Here is a 25,506-nt window from a genome sequence, read left to right as displayed (position 1 = left end):
ATAATAATACAGCTCTTTATCCTTGCTCCTGAAGTTCAGCATCTGAATTTCCAGTGTATGGCAGAGACATGCAATTCCTTGCCCAGCCTAGACAGACACCTGAATTAGCAGTCACCTTCACCTACATTACTTACATCTTTCTTCCTCTCTCCAAGGAAGAATTGGAAAATTATTGCTCAAAAAAGGTTGGCAGAGAAATGCAATACAGTTATACATCATTAAAGAAGAGGTAAAGCACAAAAAACTGACTTGGAGAGTATTTTGCTTTCCTTGAAGAACAGCGTTTTTACTTGTAATCAGAGTTCCAAGTGATCTTTTACATGACTTGAGAAATATTTGTTTCTCTGTTGCCAAAGCCAGTGTATTGGCTAATGTATGCTGTCTAGCCTAATGACATTAGAGCATTAAAATTAATCTTCGGCATAATTAAAAGCCCAAAACGGTGTAAGTAATTTTTTTTTAATTTAAACTATAGGACATTACAAAGCAAGCAATAATATTGCAAGCTGGAACCTGACCATGTCAAACCTTATTTACAGAAAGAGTCCCATTTCTCTACTTTGTAAGGAAATTAATTTGTGTTATGAAGTAGCTCAGACTGAAAGAACAACAAGTGCCAGAGCAGTGAAATGACCCGAGTAAAATAAAAATAGAAAAAGATTAACAGAGAAAAAAAAAAACCCTGTGGCTGGTATAGTGAAGAGATCTTTCTGATCTTCTCTAGATATTGGATTTTATTTAAGATCCAGCATATTGACCTAGTGCAGCATTACACCAATATGGAACAAGGCCAACCTCAGCTTTTCATTTAATTTAATCCACAGCAGAGTATAGCCCTAGATGCTACTGATGCCATTACACATACATTGCTTGCATATGAAAGAATAAACCAACGAACCACCCTATTTCAAATGTTACTTCTCGAAAAAACCTACAAAAACAAATCACAACCTACTGTTTTCTCCTTTGTTTCTTGCCCAAACTTCACCAAATTCAAAGGATATATTTAAACAAACAGCCTCAGCTTTGCAGCTCTGAAAGGACTGCAAAACAGGGAGTAAAAGATGGGACACATTTAAATGCTTTAACACTACTAGGCATGCATAATAGCCACCATTATACTCCCCCCAGCAGCTAAATACAAGTAATTGATTGATTTAACTTCTTTTCCACAGTTTCATTTCCAGGAAGTCCTGAAAAAAAAAGCAGGTTTCTATAGAAAATACACCGAATAAAAAGACAGTGGTCTACATTAATCCATTAAATGCTAAACCAGCGATGTAATAGGACACTGAAACCAAGGCAGATAACAACACTTAGAGAAAGACCCTGGATTTTAAAAGGCAGCTATAGAAATTTAAATTTTTAATAATTTGTAACAAGTCCTTATGCCTCCTGAACCAAAGCACCCTGTTTTCTGAAAATTTCAAGAATAGTGAAATGAGAACAGCTGAGACAAGAGAGGAGAGGGGGAAATTTTGCTTACATTATACTTTTGCAGAGGGAAACCAGATGCATTGGTAATTGAGGCTGGGCAGATTGAGGTGTGTGACACAAGGTACTTCAGTCGTTTGGAAGAGCTTTAATGGTCCATTTCATTTACCCACATCTGGTAACACCATGACATATTTTTACAGTTGAGAAAAAAAAACCCAAAACACATCCCGCTGGTTTCCAGAAACCTCTGGCTCAGAAGTTCACTCTGAGGGCTTCAAGGTCTGAATGTTAATTTGTTTTAGGCATAGGCTGATAAAACTCAGAGCAACAGATCCTCAAACCAACATCTTGGAGAGAACAAGAGCAGTGTCCTTTGAGTTCTCCCACTAACAGCACTCGGGAGTGCTGCCCTGTACCACCAGGAAAACAAAACGCCGGCAGCTTGCATGAACCTACCCAGCCCTGGGATGCACATCCGAGTCCTCTAACTCTTTTACCAACAATGATGAGGGTATTTTTTGTCCCTGCAAACAAAGATTAGCGTTTTGCAATCATGATAATGGTCATGCAACACAATCAGATTTTCTTTTGGCAAATAGGACTGGAAACATCTGATGGAAGAATCACCCCAAAGACCCTTTTCCTTCATCCTCTGGTTTACTGCACATGACCACGGTGCCAAACACTTACCTGGGACAGGACTCTTGCTCGAGTTTAAACTCTGAGGCTCTGTGCTCTCCTCCAGTTGCCCATCTGCTTCCGTCTCTTCTTTCTTTTCAGTATCTTTTACCTCTTCATTAAGAGTAGTTCTTGTGCTCTCCTCTCCTTCTAAATCTCCCTGAACAACAGGGAGGGCACTAGGAGATGGGAGAGGAGGTGGAGAAGGAGTTGTAGTGGTAACAGCAGCAGCAGCAACAGAAATCGGAGGAGAAGGAGGCGGAGGGGTGGGAGGTGGGGTGGGAGGAGGAGAAGGAGCAGTGTGAAGAGCACTGGAAGATGGCATGCTTTCCACTTCTGCCAGAGGTGCTTCTGGTGTCTCCAACTCAACAGTCAATGGTGCAACTTCCGTCTGGGCTACATCTACTATGCTCTCTGCAGCAGTTACTTTTTCACTAACTCCATTCATTTCATTAATTAGATTAGTACTAGCAGTCACTGGAATATCACTAGATGCTACACTACTAGGCTCCTTGCACACCTCAGCATCAGCCTCTTCTGCTGGCGAAGGGTCTGATGTGTCCGTGCAGGGCGCGGCATTAGAAATAGGCATTGCCTCCTCTTTTGGGGAAGCGAGTTCACATTTCTCCTCTGAGTCAGCTGTGAATGTGGATTTACTAGAAACGGTGACAACAGCAGCAACAGCAGCAGTAGAAACAACTGCGACGGGAGCGGCTGGGGTTGGCGATGGAGCAAGAGGAAGTTCTGGTGGGGTTTCCACTGAGGTGGCCTCGGTCGTCTGGCCAGCTTGATCTTTTTTCTCCCCAGTAGGTTCTGGTCTGAGGACTGGAGAAGAAGGTTTTAATACTGGATCTGGTTTTGGCTTCTCTTCTGGGAAAGAAGAAAAAAAAAAAAAAGGCAACGTTACAAACAGCAAGTCAACTTCATTTTCCTTTGCTGTATCTAAGCCCACTCGGTCCTCCTTGCCTGTCCACTCTTCAAGCAGCTCTGAGGAAGACAGAGGCACCTGAAGCTAACCTTACATCTAAAGGAAAAGTCCAGACAGCCTGCAGCTGGCAAACCTGAAAATGCAACTGCTGCTTCTGTTTTGCCAAAGGTTGGCTTTGCAGTAAATGGCCATCCTTTATAGAAAAGGCATATAAATACTTTGCAAAATGTGATTTTTTTCAGAAACACTGCAGCTGAAAATAGAATTTTTCTTGAAAGAAATTACAGAAGCAAAAATATGCTTTGCTTGGATTCTGCCTCAAAGGAGCCCAGGGTTTCAACACCAAGACCTGGGCACACTCATGTTCCCAGAGACTCTGGCAAGAGCATCGGCAGCCTGCAGGCACTCCCTGCCACAGTCCCCCCTCTTTGTAAAAGAGGGAAACTACTCCACGACTACGGGCTGTTCTTCTACAGATGTTGTGTTACGCCATTACTCATACGAGAGATGCGTCTAGTTTATTTTTCCACTTATTATTTCTCAACTCCATCAGCACATCGGACTAATGGACACAATCCCCTTTTTCTGTTCTAAATTTCAGCAGATAACTTTTTCCCAAAGAAAGGAAAACTAAAAAGGAATTTAAGCACAGCTGCCACCAAAGAAAAACATCATCCCCCTTTGATGTTTGTGGGCTAAGGGTATCAAGCAGACTGGGAAAAGCACAGCAAAACATGGCACATGTATCAAACTAAACCCTAAAATTTTGTGCACAGAGAAGTCCCTGTACTTATCCTGTGATGAGCAACACTTTGCAATACCATTCCTGCCGTGGCCATCAGGCAGCTCCTGAAGGTCTAGTGCAACTCCATTTAACAGGCTTATTCCCACTTCTTTTGAGCAAACAACAAAAATCTTTTAGGATCTTGGCTCTACAGGATCTCTTAGGATCTCTGTTACACCCTCTCCCACCTCCGATTTGATGACAAAACATAAGATCTTGCTTAGGAAAGTGTCTCCATGCTACGACTCTGCAAGATGGATGAGACAGGTACCAAAAGCCAACGAGCAGGGACTCAGCAGTCCAGTTCCTCATCACCATTATGAGGTGGTCAGCTTTATCCATCCTCAGGGAGCGAGCTCTGCTCTGCTCCACCAATACAAAATGCCTCGAGGCTTTCTGAGCACTGAAGCAACAAGGAATTCCTTTGGGACACTGCCACAACAGCAAAAAGCAATTCTGGAAAACCCAGAGGCACAAACCTCCCTGTTCAGGTTAGGAAATCAAAAGCTACAACCAATGCCAAATCATCAAAATTCAGGTAGAACTGGAGAGGCGTGGCTTTGCTTGGTCTTTTCCCACTCTGCTGGCTTTCCATTTGGGGCTTATTCAACAGATAGGCTGAAGGGAAAGAGTTTTTGAAGGAGAACCCATCTGAAACCGCTTGGAGTGTCCTATCTTTAGGAATAGCTGGAGCAATGAAGAACTTTGCTTCCAGCTGTTGACAGCCCCAGCAGCGTTACAGGGAGGACCACAGCCAAAGCAGTAGTTTATCAACTTAATGAGGCACGTAGGGAGACAGCTTTGGAGGAGAATGACAAATGAGGGAAAAGATGGGAGAAAGTGTCTCAACAGCTGATTTTGATTCTGAAGGCTCCATGGAAGATAAAGGACCCAGGAACTGGTTTAGAAAAGAAAATGCGTCACCTCCGATTTCTGGAACATCCTTTACAGACAACTCATGGAGCATTCTTGACATTTACAGCTTGCTATAAACAACTGCCTGGATACTCTCTCCCTTGAGTCAAAATGAGATTGCTCAAAAAAACCCAGCGCATTTGAAGTGTCTAGAAAAACATTCCAAGAGATACAAAACAGAGCAAAAAATACACAATTGCATTTTAAAACCAGTGGTTTAAACACGCTAAACACACTTTCTCCAAACTACACCTTATTTGGCCAATATGTTAGCCACTAATACAGACACTGTGTGCAAAATTCAAGGAGAAAAGTAATTTGAGGAGGGAGGATTTCAGAAGAACAATGAGCAGATTAGGCTAATGAGAAGTAAATCTTAACTTGAACAACCATCACGGAGAACAGATCTCCAAGGCCTGGCAACGGAACACTCATCCCTGCCAATTATTACAGAAACAGTCACGTGAAACAACATACAGTTGGGGAAGAGAAAACAAGAATCAATGCAATTCATCCAAACTGAATCAGATCCCTTTTCCTAAATATGCCAAGATCATTCCTCACATTATATTTAGAAAGTATTTACTGGAAGCGCGAGGCTGTTCAGGAGGAAAGCTTGCTCCACCAATAGATATTTTTTTTAAATCTCCAGATAAATACAAATCTTGCAGAATTACTCTTCATGAGAGATACTTTCACAAACTCAGCAGGACAGATGCTCGCTATCTCCTCCACGCAAAGACATTAAAAGCCAGAGAGGGAGCGGGGTTGCTGGGTGGTCACAGTGGCAAAGATTACCCAGAGCGGCGGATGAGGAAAGATTTTACTGGATATGGGAATTTGTTTCTGCTTTGCAGTGTTTATCTGAAAATTATCACTGGGCTTTCTGCCATTTTTCCATCTTTTGTCCCGATGCAAACATTGGTGAGGCGGTACAGACGTTGGCTTCAGAGGCAGTTTTTGGAGCACACGTTACTGAGTCAGAACATCAGCAGAGAGGCTGAAAGTTTTCCAAACTCTGGGATCTGACATTAATCTATTTTCCACAGGCCATGTTATACATTCTCCATGTGTGATATACTGCAGGATTTGGAAAGAGGTTTAAAAAAATAAATAAATAAAAATACTCCAAACATCCCACTGAACCTGTGCAAGCTGAGTAAACGTGGACAGCTCTGATTTCATGCACAATTATACCCCATTACAACTTCTGCACCAGCCTGGCCTGCAGCCAGGTTCCAGCACGCTCTGCCATCAGCTTGACCTGAATACTCCAGCAATATTCTTGCCTTCTGCAGCCCAGCTGATATATATGCACCAGGGGCACCTATAGGAACGACAGCGAACTGCTCACCCCTAAACAATGCCACTCCTCAAGGGATGACAACAGCAATTCCTATATTCCTCCAAATCATAGATGAATTTTGAAGCCTGAAAAGCCAGACTCTGCTTTAAAAGCAGCAAATGCCAAATGCTTGTCTTTTAAAGAAAAAGCAAGGATATTAAATGCAATGCAATCCCAAATTCAGCTTTGCTAATGACTTCAACGCAGAAATAACAGGGACTGAAGATACTCATGGTGAGAAATAACAGAGGCTGGGTCTGCCGGCAGAGCACATGTGCTCCGTTCCTGATCCCCCACCCTGCGAACGGGCCAAATGCTGCCTGCAGTTATAAATAACTGCAAAACGATCGCTGAATATCACTAAATTAGAATGATAGCTTTATACCAAATTTCAACTGATGCAAACGAGCGCATGAGGTGAAGGGCACAAGGGAGAATCTGATCCACAGGATGAACGTGGCCGAGGGGTCTTAAGGGAAGCAATAATACTGGTTTTAATAAAAATTTGCTTAAGAGAGCCATGTAACCTGATCTATCCCTATTCTTATTTTGGAACAAAAAACCCTAACATCAGGCACAAAGTGAAAAATTATTTTGATACGTCAACATGTATTTCTGGAAAGATGTGCCCCCCAAGCCACTAGCTCAGGTTAAATAATTTTAATGGTGTATAAACTTCCTTCACCTTTTATTCGCTCCAGTCCTGTGACTGACACCACCTCTGCTCCCCCCCACCCCGAGGCCACAGTCAAACGCTAATGGTGTTATTTCAGGGCTTGCTCTCTCCCTGCAATGCTTACATAAATGTGCTCTTTAGCAATTTTTGGACTGGAACAAATGTTTGAATCTTTCTGGGATGGAATGGAGATAAACACAGGAAAGCTCATCAGTGTTAAATCCCAGTTCAAGCCCCGATTTATATTTAAACCAGCACAGTCAGACCTGTGTAACTAACTAAATAAAGACCACTTACTTCCAGTTTGCTTACAGTTGCCTATGAAGGGATTAAGTTAAAGAGAGAGAAGAGGGAGAAGACTTACTTGTCCTGGAAATACAACTTTGCACACACAGGGCTGAATTATCTGATCTAGTGCTGGATTTTATGGTTCAGCATCAACTTGCTCCAAAGGGCGGATGTGTTTTGGTGCATTGTGGTCATCATTTTTTTTCAAGTCCCAGTGCCACCACGCAGCCCAGTGTGCTCAGCCTGTGTCCCTGGCAGCGAGGGGGACTTGGGCATGTCAGCACAGGGGGGATACGGACATGGAGCAGCAGCGAGCCCACGGGCTACGCTCAGCCAGCACAATCACTGTTGATTCGATGTACATTAAACCTACACAGAGCTTTTTCAGGTGACGGACACATCTAATTTTTGCTCAAAGATCCAGACAAAGCCACAGTCCTGCTTCAAGTGGGAGATGGGACCAGACAATTTGCAAAAGGGCCCTTTTCAACTATTTCTAGACACTGCAGCAGCCGAGATTTATTTGTGGAACAGTTTGCACCGAGGGGAAAACCCTGAGCTCTTTTACAGCTATGACTTTAAAAGAGCAACATTTTCAGTAAATTTTAGAATGATAAAAATTAGCCCCAGGGATACTTCCCTTTACTTTCAAACAGCAACCATACTGCTGTTTGGATCTATGACATCTGAAGCATCAGAGGCAGCTTTTTTTCCACTTTTCCAGAGCTGTGCTTCTCTGAGGCTTAGTTTTCCTCTAGCAAATACTCTGAAAAAAAAGAAAAAGCCTCGGCAGGCTCAAAGTTTACAGGCCATGCTCACAAATAAAAGATGGCAATTCTCAACTTTTGTGGACGGGTTGCTCTAGGCAGAAACCTCAAAGGCTGCAATGCAGGGAATAAACCGGGAAGCAAACAGCCGTGTCAACTCTGTACTCCAACACCAACTCCGTTAACATAAAGGCAGAATACACATTATTGACTACAGCTTTTTAATAGCTTTTAGGTGGCTATAAAATTTCAGCGTGGGCAGAAACTTGGCATGCTCCATCTTCCCTCCTGGGACACCTTTTCTTTGAAGAGTTTAAAAAAATCTCCCTTCAAATGTATATTCTTAGATATGAGAAGGAAATGTAATCACTTTAAGAAACTTTTTCCATCCATGCCGTTTTTACTCAAGTCAGCAATATTTCTTATGAGACACTTTGCACTCTAACTTCTTTTTCCTAATTAAAATCTCCCATGTCCTGCAGGACAGGATCCACAAGCAGCTCTGGAGGAGTCATACAATGGTTATGTGCCATCGCTACGGCTAATTGTCCAAATTATATAAAGCCTTTCTGGCTAAGAGCATTTCACTGACAACACACTTCTTTCTGAAGGATGGCACATGGGCCAGAGGAGGTTCTTGCTTCTAGGTGCACTGATACAACATTTAGGACATATAAGCTGGAATACAATTATTCTTAACCAGTTTCACGTTGTCAAATTTCAATTAATTCCCTTAGCAACACATTGTTAAAATGTTCCACTGGAGGAAAAGAAGTCCCTCCCCTCCTATTTCTGCTGACTGCTTGTCTCCATGCCAAAAATATTCAAACTAAAACAAGAAAGGATAAAAAATAAAAAAAGACTAAAAATAATCAGGAAGGAAATATCCATCAACAAACCTTGCTTCGGGTTGCTAGTCGCAGTGACAGGGGTGCTGGCAGCGAGATGGGTGTTCTCCACAGTCCCATAAACCACAGGGCTGTGCTCAGGGACCTGGCTGGACAGCTGCTGGGATTTGAAGTACAAAAAAGGGTGATAATGAGCGTGCGAACATAAAAACTAGCAACATGGAGCACAAGCAAGCAAGTGGGAAGACAAGAATAGGGTGGAACACAAAAGGAAAACAAAAGGCAGGGAAAATAAAGAGAAAAGATACACAGACCAGTTGAATAAATTCAAAAAGTACATGGGAAAGGGAGGGAGGAAAAGTCAGCAGGAAAAGGGGAAAAAGAGACAATTACTGTTAACAACAGCAAGGAAGAGACAACAGAGCACAGTTATTAACACACTTCATTCTCCGAGTGCTTCTTCCAGAAGCAGCAGAAATGCTTCTCCACGTAGTCTGTAAAAAGTCAGATAAACACTAAGAGACTCCTGGACCTCTCCATAGTTTAAGTTTGCTTCCTGGACTCAACTCCCTTCTCAACTGATCAGTTATTTCAAACACCTTTGATATTTTTATATATATTTATTTCAATTTTTAGATATTTATTTACATATAGAGAAGGTCTGTGTATGTATGTATGAAGTGTATATATCTATATTATGATACATGTAGACACACACATACATATAAAAAAATATATATGGACATAGCTCTCTCTCATAATACTTGTTACCACAGTGGGAAAATAATCTAGACTGGTTATACCTGTGTGGTCATATGCAAGTAAAAAAATCCAATGCCTTCTACAAACAGACTTCTGGGTAATATGAGAATAAAACCAATTATGCATCAGTCTAAAGAAGAGCAGGAGGAGCTGGTTCCCAACCACTCTGGAGTGAGCCTGAGATTTTCTATATATAAAACTCAAAACTGCAAGACCAGCAAAGTCACAAGACTGAAAAAGCCTGTTGCAGAGACCACACTTGTTAATTATGTCCCCACCACTAATGGGACAAACACTTCACTTTTGTTCACAAAGGTTTGATAAAGACAAAAAAAATCCTCTAAATTTGATCTCAGAACTTAAGGAAGACCTCGTGTAAGACTAAGTAACTACACCAAACTCACTCAAACTTACAGGTAAAGCACTCGTGTACATTAGAGTGAACATAGAGGGGGCAAATCAACTATTCACATTTACAAAATCCCCTTAAACATGCATCAGGAACCATGCGAAGAAGAAAAGGGGGCTAAATTTAAACGTAATAATCTGAAGTGGGAAGCCACGCAGTTTTTTGCAGGTGTCTGTTCTTATCTAGCTATACATCCATGCTGACTTCTCAGAAGATCTACAGGAAAAGGGATTTGTGAACAATCAAAATAAAGCAGAGCACCCAAGATAGGAGTGTCCAATTCCTTCTTTCCAACAGGCTATCAGAAACCCATGCAAAACTTATTTCCCTAAAAAAAGAAACCTCTGGCAACCTGCTTCTCATGCAGAATTAAAGAGTGAATTATCTTCAATACAGTATTTTTCACCATTTCAGACAACAGAAAGGTAAAGGAGGACTGTGAAAAAGCACATCTGGAAAAATAAAAATAAAAATCTAAGCAAGTGGGGTGAAGGGTTGAAATTTTATTTGGGATTGCTCCTCTTCCAGGAACGAGCCCAGTGAGATCGGCTGGACTACGGATGAAGAACTGTATCCCTACCTCCAGCCAAATCTGAAGGAAGCCAAAGTAAACAAGAGTTTTACAAACGAGGAGGTTTCAAGAATGCTTTCCCCTCACTCTCAGCAGATCATTAGTTTCATTTTATGAGAAATTTATGGATGGATGCAGTGGGGGGAAAAAGGAGACTGCTATAAGAATCACTGGAACAAATGAGACTAGCAGGCATGAAACCTGTAAGCCTAGAAACTTCTTGGGTCAGCAAACATGTTTTCTTAAGAAATCTGGAAAACGCTCATTTATTTTGTGGGAATGATATTGCAAAGTGATATAAATGGTACTTAAGTACTGACCCTTACAGGCTCGCAGCTTCAAAATGAAGCATTTAGAGACTTTCTAGGAAAAAAACCCTCAAAATTGCACTCATGATTTATGATGCTAAGAGTTGCTCCGTGTTATTCTATCCTACCATGGCCTGCAGACTGAGCAAACAGTGTGACAAACCCATTGATACTTGGAAGAGGTTTGCCAGGAAAATAAGAGCATTTCTAACTCTTTAAAAGAGTAAAGTTAGTGTTGAATAAATAACCAGATTTGAGACATAGTCCTGGGTTTTATTTATCTTCTCCGCAAAAATGTAGTGTGAAAAACAGTGTCCTGCTAGAAACATATAAATTATATCTCCACTTACTGCCTGCTTCTCTTGTGCAGGAACTTTAAAGCATTTTAGCAGTTTAGCAACCTCTGTGGAGGTGCTGGAAAGACTCCACCGAAAGCACTTTCTGGTGACAACAAAGCAAGAGATACAAAAAGCATGGAAATGGCTAAAACCATGTGGCTTGAATCCTGGCAGTGATGTTCATCTTTTGGACAAGTCCAGTATTTTTTTTTTATGTTAAGCATTTAATCTACTGAAAGAAGAGGGTGCTTTGGGCTTGTGTTACCAAAGGTTTGGGTTTTCTTTGAGTCAGTTCAAAAAATAATCCAAATCTAAAGGCAAAAAAAGAAAATTTTGAAACCTATTATTATTATTACAAAATGGCTTCTTTTTCAAATGTAGAATTTGTGACAAGGACTGGTCTACAGCAGTGGCTTCCATGCACTTCTTGAGCAAGTTTCTCCTTCTATGCTTGTGTCATTTAAATAATGAGATTACAGAATCAGATACTGGCCATTACTAGAATTTAGCATAATTCTAAAATATCATTGGACTGGGAGTCACTTCATTACTTCAGAGATGATGTTTTGTCAAGCCTGGAGCTTGCAGGTTTGCATTTTGAGTGTTCAACCAGATGAAATCTCATCAACCCCCCAGACACACAGGGCTTGATTCAAAGGGGTGGTGGAACAGTCACGATGGTCCCCTTGCACCTATTCCAGGAGCTGCCCTAAACTGTGACCATTTCAAAAGGCAGGTATTTTCATATGAAGCTCACACTGACTGTTCACAACTTTTATCAGCTTGGGAAAGGGAATACAAAAAAGCCATAGCAGATTCCAAGCAAAGTTATGGCTGAATAATTGAAGTTTACTGATTTTAGACTGCTCCAAATTATAGCACCCACCATTACTGGAATTCAGCCACTGAGCACAGTTATTAAGGCACTATCTAATTTCATCCAAGAGACTACACTTGCTCCAAAAAAATGAATTAGAGATGCTGTTGGGACAATAACTTTGAATTTCCTAGCTTAAGTGGGCTTAAATTTTCAGTTATGCTACACTAATGAACTTTTTCTGGTGAGCTCTATTTCAGAGCTCTTCTGTGATTAACAAAAGTGGTTCCAAGTACCTAATCAAAATGAAGCCTGGATATTAAACAATGAAGTATTTGCATACCTTACTTAGAGTAGATGATTGGACATCACTGCTGTGCTCTGCATATAAATTATAGCTGATAAAAATTCATGCTTATTAACCTCCTCTTGAAAAACATTTATTTCGTCCTGTTTGACTTAATTGTAGTATCTTAAAATAGATTTCAGAATGCAAAAATGATCTGGTAAGTGCTTGGATTAGCTGCACCATGCATAAACACAATCTGACACCCTGGCTGGTTTCAACTCTTCCCTACTTCTAATGGGGAAAGTCATATAGCATGAAGTAACAGGAACATCATCTCACCAGCACTCCAACATTTTATATCATTAGTATCTTCTCTTACGGAAAATGCTTGGAGAGAAGTTGAATCGATTCTATATGTAACCAGCTCTTGTCTCCCTCCTGTTGCAGCTGTAGTTGCAAATCAGACCACGCTCTGGCAGGGAAATAGGTTTTTCCAGTCAAGCATTGCAGACCTTGTTGCAAAAACACATTGCTCGAGCATGGTGCCTTGCTGCTGCTTGCCCGTGATGGAGACCAGGAGGAGAGAGCAGGTGGCCCAGAGCACGTGGTGATGTCTTCATGCGACAAAAGGGTTTGACTGAACCAAAAGCCTTGATCTCAACAGAGGGGAGATGTGCAGGCTCAGGTTCTTATTTCAGCTCAGTGATCCCAGTTATGCTTCTCAGTGGTAACCTCAAGGTCCTGCTCCAGCACAATGGGTGTCTCAGGGCAAGTTTCTGCTTTTGCCTCAGAACAGCACAAACACTACCTGGACACATTGGGGAAAGCAAGGCTCAGAAAAGGCTGTCCACCTAAAAGCTAGCAAAAACTGATGACATTGAACAAGGAAGAACTTGGAAGAAGAAACTGCACCCCAACCTCAGCCAGGCTCTGGATCTAAAGTCCACCCAACACTTGGAGAGTCTTCATGTCTTCTAATCAGGTCCCCAAGCAGTGGAAAACAACCTCCAAAAAAACCATGGCCAACTTCCAAGGCTTGTGCCAAGCCACAGAATTTCTTCTCCAATTGTTAAAAAACTTCTTAAGTTTAGCAGCATGTGGCCTAGCACCATCTCTCCCAAAAGAGAGGGAGAACTAAAACGATGTATGAAGCAAACAGCAGCTACACCAAGATGGCAGCTGGGAAGAGCACAGCACTGCCATGTGCCTCCTTTCTGTCTCTGATACTCTGGGGAGATCAAGGAGGCCTCGCCTCTTCCTGCTGCATGTGGGGAAGAGTGGTCAGAGGACAGAAATAATTTTCTAATTAGATAACACAGCCACTTCCAGCCCCAGCAGTTCACCTCAAGGTGGACTTACGTTCACATCAGGACTGCTGGTCTGCAAGTCTGAGAGTGCTCTTTAGGCCCTGGGTCAAAAAGGACTAGAACAGACCTGGATTTCCAATCAGTTTAATTTCCAGACATTACACGTGGACTTCTCAGGTGAAGCAGGATACAGACACTTAGAAGTGGTCAAACTCAAAGGTGTGCAACAAGAAGAGATTTATGAGCTACAGAAAATGTCGGGTTTGGATATTTATGCCTCAGAAAAATGCATTTTTTTAAGGTTGAACACAGAGACCAAATCTGTGATAGCATCATCACAGTTCCATGAAAAAATTCCTGAGCTACAGTCATTCTGGTTACTCTACAACAGCACTACTAAGGCAGAAAGACATTAGTATGGACAGTGATACAACTGAAGATGTATAATCAACCACACGCATGATATGGACTTTCCTCAGGTACACAAGACTAACAGAAACACCACATTTCTCACAAATATATTAGCTCCTCCTTTAATACTGAAAGTCTTTACAGGCTTTAAAATCTATTACTGGTACAAAACCAGGGATGGGAAACTTCTAATAGCACTGCAGCTCCATATTTTACAAGCTACAATGCTGGTAAAAATGATCAAACTTGGAGGGGGAAAAAAAAAAAAAAATCCTTGAAGAACACTGGCAATTTAGGACCATCCAGGTGTCTGAGGTGATCAGTGGCGTGGATGGAAGATACAGAAATTGGTTCTAATGAACAGCAAAGCAAAGCAGACGTCACTGGGAGAAGCCAGCATGGCCACTTTATTACCTGAGGTGGAGTAGGTGTGGAAGTGGGTCTCACAATGGGAGGCGTTGGGTTCCTGCTGCCCCCTCCAGACATTATTTCTTCTGTTATATCTTTGCCTCCCTGGTTTGGATCCCGGATTCGGATCTACGGTATTGAACAAAGAAATAATTCAAACAAGTCTTCCCGTGACCCCATTGTCCTTGGGGTTCATGGGGAGGAGAACATGGACAGGACATTATTCTGTTACACTCAGCAGGAGATGGTCTGGGTTGAGCTGATGCTCTGCAGGAACGCTGGAACATGGATTGTTTCAATAACTTGAAATGCATGGTATGTCATCCCTGAATCTCAAAACCTAATTTAATCAAAACACTCGTCAACCACACCAGTTAGGTCTAAATACATGCACCCCAGTGCATGAACCTGTAATTCAGAATACGGTCTCTACTGCTGAAAACTAAGTTTAGTTCAACTTAGAAAATTTAGCAGACAGCTCAGCTACAGAACTAAGCTTGCCAGTTAGTGGAAAATGCAAGAATGAAAGGAGAAGCCACATTTTATCCTGATAGGAAATTCAGTGACCTAGCCAACCCAGCTGCTGGTAAAGGGGGAAAGCAAATCGGCTCTTTTTGTTTTTCCTTTCCACACTAAGAAAAGTCATACGAACAAATCAGAGGGGATCAAACAAAAAACACTGAGCGGAGGAAAGAGAAACTGCAAGAAGAACAAACTAAAGTCCTATGAAACTCATCAGCATTTAGGAAACAAGTCTGGTTTTTGAGTCTCTTCACAGTCCCAAAATGGGAAGGAAAAATATTTTCCAAAATAAACCACTTGAGAACACACTCATTTGAATCCTCAACTGACGCTTGAGCCAATACATGTCACTGAATGTGGGGAACAGTCAAACTGTCTGGGTTAAATTGAAATAGAGTTCTTAATCTTCAATATAAATTGAAGATTTCCATAAACCTGGAGAGAGTGCTATCATTTGTCTGTCCACCTTCTCAAAAGCTCGGCCCTGAACTCTATATTTGCATGCAGAAGTCCCCATTGTGCTAAGCCCAACGCACAACTGCAAGCAAACCAAGAGACAGAACCCTTCCGAGGGCAGGGGTCTCACTGGAAACCACCGGCTCTTTTTAATCAGCAACATATAGAACTGTTAACTGCAGAAGGGTTTTGTGATTCATCACTTTAGTATCGTGTGATGTCTTCTTCATTCCTTGGGTTATGAAGACGAATGAATATACACATGGTACTTAGGATGTTGACAAGATGTGGTCTTCTTGTGTTTTGGTTGAATTTTTCCTGCTAAAATATTTAATTAAGCACAGCAACAAGGACTTAAGAGTTGGCATGAATTCCCACCCTCTCCTCCTCCTGACGAGCAGTCAATGACATTAAAACATGCTTTCCCTGCCTGAAAGCTTGTAGTACTCGAAAACTCAAATAATGGTGCATGCGGATGTATGTGTATATATATATATGTTTAATTTCTCTTCAGTTTCTCTCATTTCTTCAGCTATGATACAGAATAGCAAATTAAAATAGTACATCCACAGAAAAGCATCGCAGGCATTTAAAAAAACATTTTGCTTTTCCGCCTCAAAGAACTTGGCTTCAATGGCATGAAACCGTCTTAACCACAGTTGAGCGTTTCTGAACATCTTTGCATTTCAAATAGCATTAATGATCTGATCATGTCATGTTTTGGATGCTGAAAAGAGACTCCTTATGACTGAAGAGGATAGTGAAGAGGTGGCAAAAGAGTTGCATCACCCTTTGCTGACCGCAGCTTCAAAAAAGGCCTTTCTTGCAAGCCCAGCTAACACATTGTTCAGCTCTTCCAGTTTCCCAAATCAACTCTCATCTCAGATCATCTTCAAAAATCAAAAGATACAAATATTTTGCATTTTGAGACACGTACAAGTCCCATTTTTTCCCTCCAGGAAACAGTTATTTTAATGTTTTCAAGCCACTCTAACACATATAGTAATGTAAGTTAGTTCCTTCTCAATCATTTAGAAACAATTCACAAGCCCACTCCTAACTTTTTCTGTTGAAATGTTACATTCACCTGGTGTGGCTTTAGCATTCCCTACCATCATCCACCTGCAGATGGGTTTAAGTTCCATTAATTTGTCTCTCAAACTCTCACCAGTGAATCAGGCAGAGAAGAAGTGTGGTCTCCAAACCTCTACCCACTTTCATCATGTCATGTATTTGGGTTCTTTCAAGCCTGCAAACAGGTCCACAACTACTGTTTCTCTACCTTTTCCAAGGCATGATATTAAACAATTTCTTTTTGTCAGTTTGAACCAACTCCCAACACTGTCCCAAACTGATCTGGGTTTGTTCATTCCCACCTGGCTCTTTGGTAAAACTCTAAGCAGCAGCGCAGGCAGCTGAGGATCCCAGGCTTGGGGAGATGCTGCTGCTTTCATTTATATTTGTTAGAAAACCGGCAAAAATATTTTCCTTTTTGACTGAGATGTTACAAACTCAGTGTAGAAAGTTCCCATAGAAAAACTGAAAGTAAAACACCATTACAGCGTTGTGAAAGGTAAGACTTAGCCTCTCCGTGAAGATAAAGCTCAGTTTTAAGCTTAAGATTGCTTTAAATTTCCTTCAACTTTAGAAGCAGGGCAATTCTCAGAGAGGTTGTATCAGTCAATGACAATCACTCACCGTTTTTTTCTCTCTTTTAGCTGGTGGAGGCTGCTGCTGCTGTGTAGGCACTATGATGGGTGCTGACTGATACACTGGCTGACTTGGGTAGAAAGGTGTTCCTGAGAGAGGACAAGACAGAAACGAGAGCAAAAAATTCAGTTCATCTGTTAATGAAAGAAAATCAAGTGCAAGAGGTAAAACTGACCACCTACTCCTCACTCTCTTCAAAAACCAGACTCCTAACATCCAGCTGGTAACCAGTCTGTTTTGCTCTTCCCCACTTCCACCGAAACAGAAGCTGTTACTCCATCAAGACAAGTGATTAAGTCACTATTTCATTATTTTTTTCCTGCCATAAACAGAAAACCCGATCACGTGCATCCATTTCTGAGGGGCTGCTGAAATCACCAAGGCATGAAAAGTGGCCCATCCTTGGGACTCCTCTGACTGACAAACAGGTGGGTTTGTTGTTGGGGTTTTTTTTACCTTTGTAAAGAAATTCAATCAAACCATTACAAAGAATTTACAAGGTCAGCTGCAACCTACTTTGAAGCATAGCCAGAAAATCTAATTACAAGCTATGTTCTTCTCATGCTGCAACACAAAAAAAGCACGACCACAGTTATTATTGCAAAATTACACCACGTTGTTGATTACATTCATAATATCCAATATAGTTTCATTATGCTTTTCTCTGTGGAATAAGACTGGCTCAAAATGACCGTGTGCTTTAGAAACATGCCAGATAGAAATAAAGGTGGCATAGTAGAGCTGTCTTCTGTCTGTGGATCAGGTATCAGGTAAACTTGTAAGATGGTGGAGAGGTTTTTTTTTCCCCTGTAGGTATGGATGCTAGAACGACTGCCCGCTGGCACTTGCATCTGGAGCAATCCGATTTATTCTTCAACTGAACTAACCCTTAAACAGGAATGAAAATCTGTATTGTGTGTCTGTAACCAAACCGGGAGATTGTTACTATCTCAAGCAAACACTGAAATCCAAGACAGCAAATGAAGCCAGCCCAGCACAGTCCGATTTGTAAACTTCAGAGGATGCATTCCTCCAACTGAGAACCGGAAAGCAGAAACTTGTAGCAGGCTCCTTGTCTGCATGCTCAGAGTGAGAACGTCTCTCTGCCGAAATGGCAGGCAGGTAGCTGAACGTGAAGAGCACTGCACATCACCAGCATCAAGCTGCTAAAAGCTCAGCTACCTGTACTCACTCTTGGATGCTGTCATTAAGGTGGCCTATGTGATTCAATAAACTTCTCATTTTGAACCTCAGGGTAGGCAGTGGCACTTCAGATCTGGCCTCAGGGCACAAAAATCCCTGTCAGCATCCCCAACAGCTTGGGAAGCGAGAACTCTCCTGTATCTCTCCTTAAAAACGAAGCCTCAAACTCCTCCAACTAATGCTTTGGCCAAGCTGGCCAGGTGTACAAGATGAGTTTGGAGAACATGAGAGGACAGGAGCAAGCCTGGGAGCCCTGTAATGTGTTAATTATCTTGATTTCTAGCTTCCTAGAAAACAGATCTAATCAGATAGCCTGTAATATGATCCCTGGCAGAGAGCTAGCTACAGCTAAGGCAAGGCTGGGCTCCTCCTTGATGAAAAACACTTTAAAAAAAGAAAATCCCAAAAAGCAAGAGTGACTTCTGGGAAGAAATACAGCTTCTGTGGCCAGAAGCCAAGCGCATTTTTCAGCGTGACGTTCTTTGCTCTGCACCCTGCCTTTTGATGCTTTCCAGTTCAGCAGTACCCAAGTTTTATTCCCCCTCCTTCCCATTCATGGTTTCAAGGTCTTTCCCATCGTAGCACAGAAACTTGCTGATATAAAAGAGAGCGATAAATTGCAAAACTGAGACGGTTAAAAAAAATGCACTGTCCACCTTCACACGTTTTGTCTGCTACAATATTTTCCCTTATCCCCTTTACAGCCTGCCAAACTACGATGATTTTGATGTCTAGAAGCCACACTGGCTACAAAATCCCGAGGTTTATGGGAAAGGCCGCTGCCAGCAGCATTATCCACACCCATATTGTAAATTTAGTTGTCTTCCAACGCCATGAGCAGCGCCTGGTGAGAGACAGAACATTTACAGTTCCTATATAAATAGCAAGGAAGCAACAGGAGGGAAAGGTGGATGAGTACAGGCAAACCTGCAATCATCCTCTTCCTTGGCTAAATGTTCTCTGCCTGGAAAATGCTCTGCATGAAGGAGGGCTCCAGCTTCGCCCACTGATGCTCTGCAGACGCAGCGACCTAAAAAACAAGCTGGGACTGAAAGATTACAAGCCTCTGTGCAAGAAACCAGGCGCTTTCAGGAGTGAAAAGGAACCAGAAAGGAACCTTTTCCAAATTACAGAAGTGAAGACAGACAAACGGCACTAAGCGAGCAGAAATTAAGAAAGCAGACCTGTAACAGCAGAAAAAACGAGGAATACTGGGTAATGCCCTCATTTAGTGAATCAGATTTAAAGATATAAAGAGCCATTGCAGTATTTCTTCTCTTTACTTTTTTCTAGGATAAGCAAACAGGAATTAACTGCCTTATAATTGCACTCTCTTGTTTTATTTAGAAATTGCATAACCAAATTTGAAGGCTTCATGGCAACCTTTCAAAGCAAGTAGTCCCATTAGCTCTCTAATACCCCAAATAAATACAAAAATAAAAGAAAGAAGGGAAAAAAGTCCAGGCTTTTTGAAATTATAAGCAGGCAAGCAACTGGGGCTTTTCTCCCCTTTAAAATGAAATCTGTATTTGTGAAGAGCAAACATGCAATTCTGCCAACGGTACAGGGCTGTCACTGCTCAGCCCTGGTAATCATTCACTTCTAACACTCTGAAATACCAACAGCTAAAGCTGCATGGAAAGTTGATAGTATCTCTGCCCCCAACAGATTACAGAACGTGCGTGGGCAGGTAGCAATCAGACTGAACAAAACACCTCAAATTTGGTATCGAGAGGTGAAAACCCTTTTAAAAAAAACTACCATAAAACAGGGCGATGACTAGAATCATCCTGGTGGATTTTTCAAATGTTCCCATAAATGAGCAAGGGAAGGTAAAAAAAAAAAAAAAAAAAAAAAAAAAAAAAGTGATGTACATGACTGCAAGATACCTAATCCTGCACCTCATTCAAATACAGCTCAGAGGACCTCGTTTGTTTTAACTATCAAAATACAGATCCCACAGAAAATTGTATGTGGCAACACACTGGAAATTATTAAGAAAGGGCTTAATTAATTTTACATAAAGATGATTCCCAAGAAAAGAGGTGTCATGGGGAGGGACAATCACCCACTGCTACATGGGGTCTGCAAACTGGGATCCAAAGGAGAGGCAGCTGGGTCCCAGAAGAGTCAAGAATCTGAGATGCAGACAGGAGGGATGGCCAGCACTAGACATGCAGCCTCTGGATTTTTAGGTGCAGCTTTGAAGCTCAGTACCTGGGAGAACCACTTAAATATACTGAATATAGTGTGCCAAACAAGCACAGCACACACAATGAGGTTGGGCAACCTCCCAGCTCTTCTGCTTGAGAGAGGCAAGACCAGGAGTTGCCCATTAAAAGGGCAAATTTCAGCTTGTGCATGGTTAACAAACTCCTTGACTGGACTGACTTAATCTCTGCAGTATAAAACCAGTGAATCAAACCACATGGCTTGTTCGTTTCCCTCACTAAATGCCAAACAAGGAACGCAGGGATAAGAAATGTTAACTGCTGTATGGCTGTGAACATATTCAGGGCATAGCTCAATGGAAACCAGGGCTGCCAGATGTATTCACAATACCTTAATAAATAATAATGATCGAGCAGGGAATAACAAACAGCCACCATTCTTGTTCACATGTGATTATGGGTAGCTCCGTGAGTTGCAGCCTTTCCTTAAGCACTAGTACAAACAATACTCTGTTACTGTGAATTTTTCAGGAGTGAAAAATAAGGGCTGTGACACAAGCGAATTGAGCAGCTATTTGAAGTTCAAACAAACGCTAATCCACTTTGCTGTGATAAATCTTCCGCTTGACAACAGAAAAACACACCCAGAAAATACTTTATATGAAATCTCCCAAGCAGAAGGCTTACCATAGGCATTGGGGAATTCTCCAGGACCTGGTCCTGGATAAAAGGGTCCTGGTCCTGGCGGCTGAACGGGATACTGCTGTGGGGGCCCAACGTACGGAGGGCCACTGTGACGATACTAGGAGAGAAAAAAAATAACCATCCATTGACAAGGAGTTGGGCAACTTCATGCTGTTGCATAGAGACCCTGTAACAGAGCTCCCCAAATCAATAGTGATCTGATTATCAAACTAATTAATTACAGATTCAGAAATGTTACTGTCAAAAAAATAAAAAAGGGAGGTAAGCTATGACATCTAAAGACAAGACAGGGAGGATATGAGAGCTGAAGTAGGAAACAGTCGCTTCCCTGATTTCAGCAATATTGATGAGGCCCGAGGTTTTACAGAATCACAGAATCATTCAGGTTGGAAAAGACCCTTGGGATCATTGAGTCCAACTATTTTAGAGTAACTGTAGATCTATTAAAGTCAATTTAGATACATTTATAGCACTAAACATTTTTCGAGAGTTTAGTTTCACACTGGTTTTGAGAAGGACCTCAAAAACTAGAAAGGTAATTTTTTTCTGCCTCTATGCACAGGAAAACAAATACTTCATACAGAAAAAGGACAGAGGCTAGATACACAACTACTAGCTTAATTTCACCCCCCACCCCCCCCCCAACTCTGTGGCAGGTCTTGAGAAAATCCAGATGGAACAAACGTTGTTTTGCAGTTCCTTAGGTGCCTGGACAATGTATTTTTACCTGTGGTATACAGTACTGGGGGCCCTGAGGCATTGGGTAGGGCATTGGCAGATGATTAACCATCATGATGTGCTGGTTGGTTTGATAGACCGCAGTCGGTGTTTGCGCACCAGGACGGATGGAGGGGCTGCTGTTCTGGATGGTGGCTCTGGGAGGCTGTATCTGAGGCCTCTGAAAAAACTAGGGTGGGGAAGGGAAAGAGGAGAGAAAGCAAAGAACTGGTCAGACTGTCTGGGAAAGAATTCAAAATATCATCACAATATTATAATTATAATACTATTTTCAAAGGGTTGCCACGCATTCAGAAAACTGCAGGACAATGTCTGTTTATTTGTAAACAGCAAGATCATGCTATAGCCTTCTATTTTATGAGGTAGAAAAAGGTAAGAAACTTCCAACTCCAATAATTATTAGTTGGCACCTACTGAATTATACAGCTCAACTTTCAGAGCGAACGTGAGAAAAATTATTTTTGTCAAATATATTTTTTATAAGGTGGGTTGGCTGCCAAAAGCCACCTTTATAAATTTGCTAGGGAAATAAAAGATGAAGGCAACTGTTACAATATACCTCCAGAGCAGCTAAAATTTTTTTTTACAAAGGCCAGAGGTGCCTCATTTGTACAAACTGAGCCGGGTGACATGTCTTGCCCTCTGTTTTCAGAAAGGTGGCAACCTCTTCCAGGGTGGCACCAAACTCTTGTACCATGTTTGCATGAAGTGATGCCCCACGCAGATGGACCAGGTCCAGGAAACCAAGCAACCCCCTGGTACACTCTCCATTCTTAACCCTTACGCACTGGGAAAGGCATCAGCATCCACGGTATGGAGCATTCATGGCACTGGAAGACCTTGCTCTGGTGTCTTTGCAATCTTGGAAACTCAGTCGGTAAGATATGCATCAGACATTAACGCATTCACTAACGGAGTTATGATACAAGTGAGAGAGACACTTAGGCCATGCAGAACCAGGAGTTAAAATTACCTGTATAGGTCTGAATCCTCCCTTCAATAACGAAGCAAGAAAGCAGCAGGAAACAGAAAGAAAGCCAATGGAACAGCTTACAGATCAATAGGAAGGAATAGGATATAACATGCACCCTAATTGCACACAATTCCATTCATCTTTCTATCCTGCTTTGACTAATCTCTCATAGAAACAGCAAGAAAAAGACACTGAACTGGTACCAAGGACTCTTCTACCAGAATCCCAAGGCAAGGGTCAGAAACTTCTAGAAAAGTTTTATATGGAAGCATAAAAGTTTAAAAAAAACCAAACCAAAACAAAACAAAAAACCCAACAAACCCCAAACCATGATTAACTGCAGGAAATATGATGCTACAGAAAGAATTTATGTTTACTCTGTTCCTAAAACATCAAACGTTTTTCCTTTCTGGTCTCTTTCAGTGATACAGAGGCAGGAGATAAAGTAGAAACCCTTGCTCAAATCATGGATTTGGTCTCCACTTCTGCACCAAGACCGGAAGGATAAGAAATGCCATGTATAATTGTTATACAAAAAAAACCAACCAAACAAACAAAAAATTAGGTCATCATACATCACATCGAAGACTGCTGACTGATGAAGTTCATTGTTGTAAACAGTCTGTGAGTAACTAACATGAGCGGTGAGAAGAAAAGAGAGTGGTAATCACTGAGGAATGAAGGAATGAGCTGGGCTTATCTGCCTTGGTAGTCGGGGTAGGGCGGAAACTGGGATGCCTCTGTACTTGACAACGAGCTTAATACGGTCATTCTGGCGCTGCTGAAGACTTTATGACACTTAAGTTGTTCCCCATAGCAAATGATTTCTCCAGAAAAGCCACGGATAACGCCCTGTCTCAGAAATCCAGACACCATTAAGATGAGCGCAATGCTTTTATGTCCAACCCTGTTAATCTGGATGAAGAATTGTCACCAGCAAACTGTGTGACCTGAACCAGAGGAAGTTAATTGTTTGGGGAGAAAAGTTTGGTAGCGAAGGTGCAGAAAGGAAACCAGAAGAGCAACACATTACCATGTTCCCGCATTAATAGAAACTGTGTGGCCGTCTAGATGAGGGGGAATTACACAAGTGCTGCATGAACCAAGGGTGTATGCTGAATTTATGGTGAAAATAACTAGAGTCTGCAATTTCTCAATATCCAAAGACACCAAAAAGTGCAAAAGTCCTTTCTTCCGCTGCAAATTGCTGAATAATGACTATTTCTAAACTTGTTAGCAGGTTACAGCAGAAGTCTCCCCAGAGGGGGGGCGGGGGAGTCAATAGCCACCATGATTCTGTATTTATGTAGAGTGAAAATGGGCTGGAGGGCAAAGTGAGACCTGCCTCTCTACTGACAGTAACTACACCCACAGGGCAGCACAGAAAACCCTTCACCGCAAGAGATGGGAGTCCTCCACCGGTGAGAGCCACAGCCATGAACCCTGCTCCTCAAGTTTCTGCTACACCTACAAAACCTGCTAATAACATCCCTGAAACCACCAAGGAAAAAAAAAAACAAACCAAAAAAAACTTACAGCAACAGAAACTCCTTGTTTATGGACAGCTTTTCATTTCCATCACTGGCAACTGGTGCCTAAAAGATCATGAGATGTTATCTGTTGGGGTGAGATGCTGAAGGAACTTCATGAAACGCAGGCCAGCTCTCTCTCCTGCTGTACAGGAGGAAGGAAAGCACACTCTGTGCACCAAACTGGGGGGGGGGTGGGGGGTGAAATTAAGCTAGTAGTTGTGTATCTAGCCTCTGTCCTTTTTCTGTATGAAGTATTTGTTTTCCTGTGCATAGAGGCAGAAAAAAATTACCTTTCTAGTTTTTGAGGTCCTTCTCAAAACCAGTGTGAAACTAAACTCTCGAAAAATGTTTAGTGCTATAAATGTATCTAAATTGACTTTAATAGATCTACAGTTACTCTAAAATAGTTGGACTCAATGATCCCAAGGGTCTTTTCCAACCTGAATGATTCTGTGATTCTGTAAAACCTCGGGCCTCATCAATATTGCTGAAATCAGGGAAGCGACTGTTTCCTACTTCAGCTCTCATATCCTCCCTGTCTTGTCTTTAGATGTCATAGCTTACCTCCCTTTTTTATTTTTTTGACAGTAACATTTCTGAATCTGTAATTAATTAGTTTGATAATCAGATCACTATTGATTTGGGGAGCTCTGTTACAGGGTCTCTATGCAACAGCATGAAGTTGCCCAACTCCTTGTCAATGGATGGTTATTTTTTTTCTCTCCTAGTATCGTCACAGTGGCCCTCCGTACGTTGGGCCCCCACAGCAGTATCCCGTTCAGCCGCCAGGACCAGGACCCTTTTATCCAGGACCAGGTCCTGGAGAATTCCCCAATGCCTATGGTAAGCCTTCTGCTTGGGAGATTTCATATAAAGTATTTTCTGGGTGTGTTTTTCTGTTGTCAAGCGGAAGATTTATCACAGCAAAGTGGATTAGCGTTTGTTTGAACTTCAAATAGCTGCTCAATTCGCTTGTGTCACAGCCCTTATTTTTCACTCCTGAAAAATTCACAGTAACAGAGTATTGTTTGTACTAGTGCTTAAGGAAAGGCTGCAACTCACGGAGCTACCCATAATCACATGTGAACAAGAATGGTGGCTGTTTGTTATTCCCTGCTCGATCATTATTATTTATTAAGGTATTGTGAATACATCTGGCAGCCCTGGTTTCCATTGAGCTATGCCCTGAATATGTTCACAGCCATACAGC

The 25,506-nt window shown here is 41.8% G+C and overlaps 1 protein-coding gene across 8 annotated transcripts in view; it reads right to left on the bottom strand.

Annotated features, from left to right (window-relative positions):
* EIF4G3 (eukaryotic translation initiation factor 4 gamma 3) overlaps window positions 1-25,506 on the bottom strand; it is a 120,691-nt gene that overhangs the window by 42,850 nt on the left and 52,335 nt on the right. For 3 of the 8 annotated variants that reach the window (XM_026862649.1, XM_026862644.1, XM_026862646.1), the window contains 7 exons: window positions 22,765-22,785; window positions 21,781-21,960; window positions 21,036-21,150; window positions 16,963-17,063; window positions 14,293-14,415; window positions 8,718-8,877; window positions 2,128-2,985 (listed from right to left, as the gene is read on the bottom strand). In XM_026862649.1, the coding sequence (XP_026718450.1) occupies window positions 2,128-2,985; window positions 8,718-8,877; window positions 14,293-14,415; window positions 16,963-17,063; window positions 21,036-21,150; window positions 21,781-21,960; window positions 22,765-22,785 (1,558 nt within the window). The remainder of the gene's footprint in view (window positions 1-2,127; window positions 2,986-8,717; window positions 8,878-14,292; window positions 14,416-16,962; window positions 17,064-21,035; window positions 21,151-21,780; window positions 21,961-22,764; window positions 22,786-25,506) is intronic. The other 5 variants (XM_026862651.1, XM_026862652.1, XM_026862645.1 and 2 more) reach the window with 3 other exon arrangements.

The sequence above is a fragment of the Athene cunicularia genome, assembly GCF_003259725.1.
Source record: "Athene cunicularia isolate RWA chromosome 21 unlocalized genomic scaffold, athCun1 chr21_part1, whole genome shotgun sequence".
Lineage (NCBI taxonomy): Eukaryota > Metazoa > Chordata > Aves > Strigiformes > Strigidae > Athene > Athene cunicularia.
The sequence above is the reverse complement of the archived record's forward strand: the minus strand, read 5'-3'. Positions and strand labels throughout refer to the sequence as shown.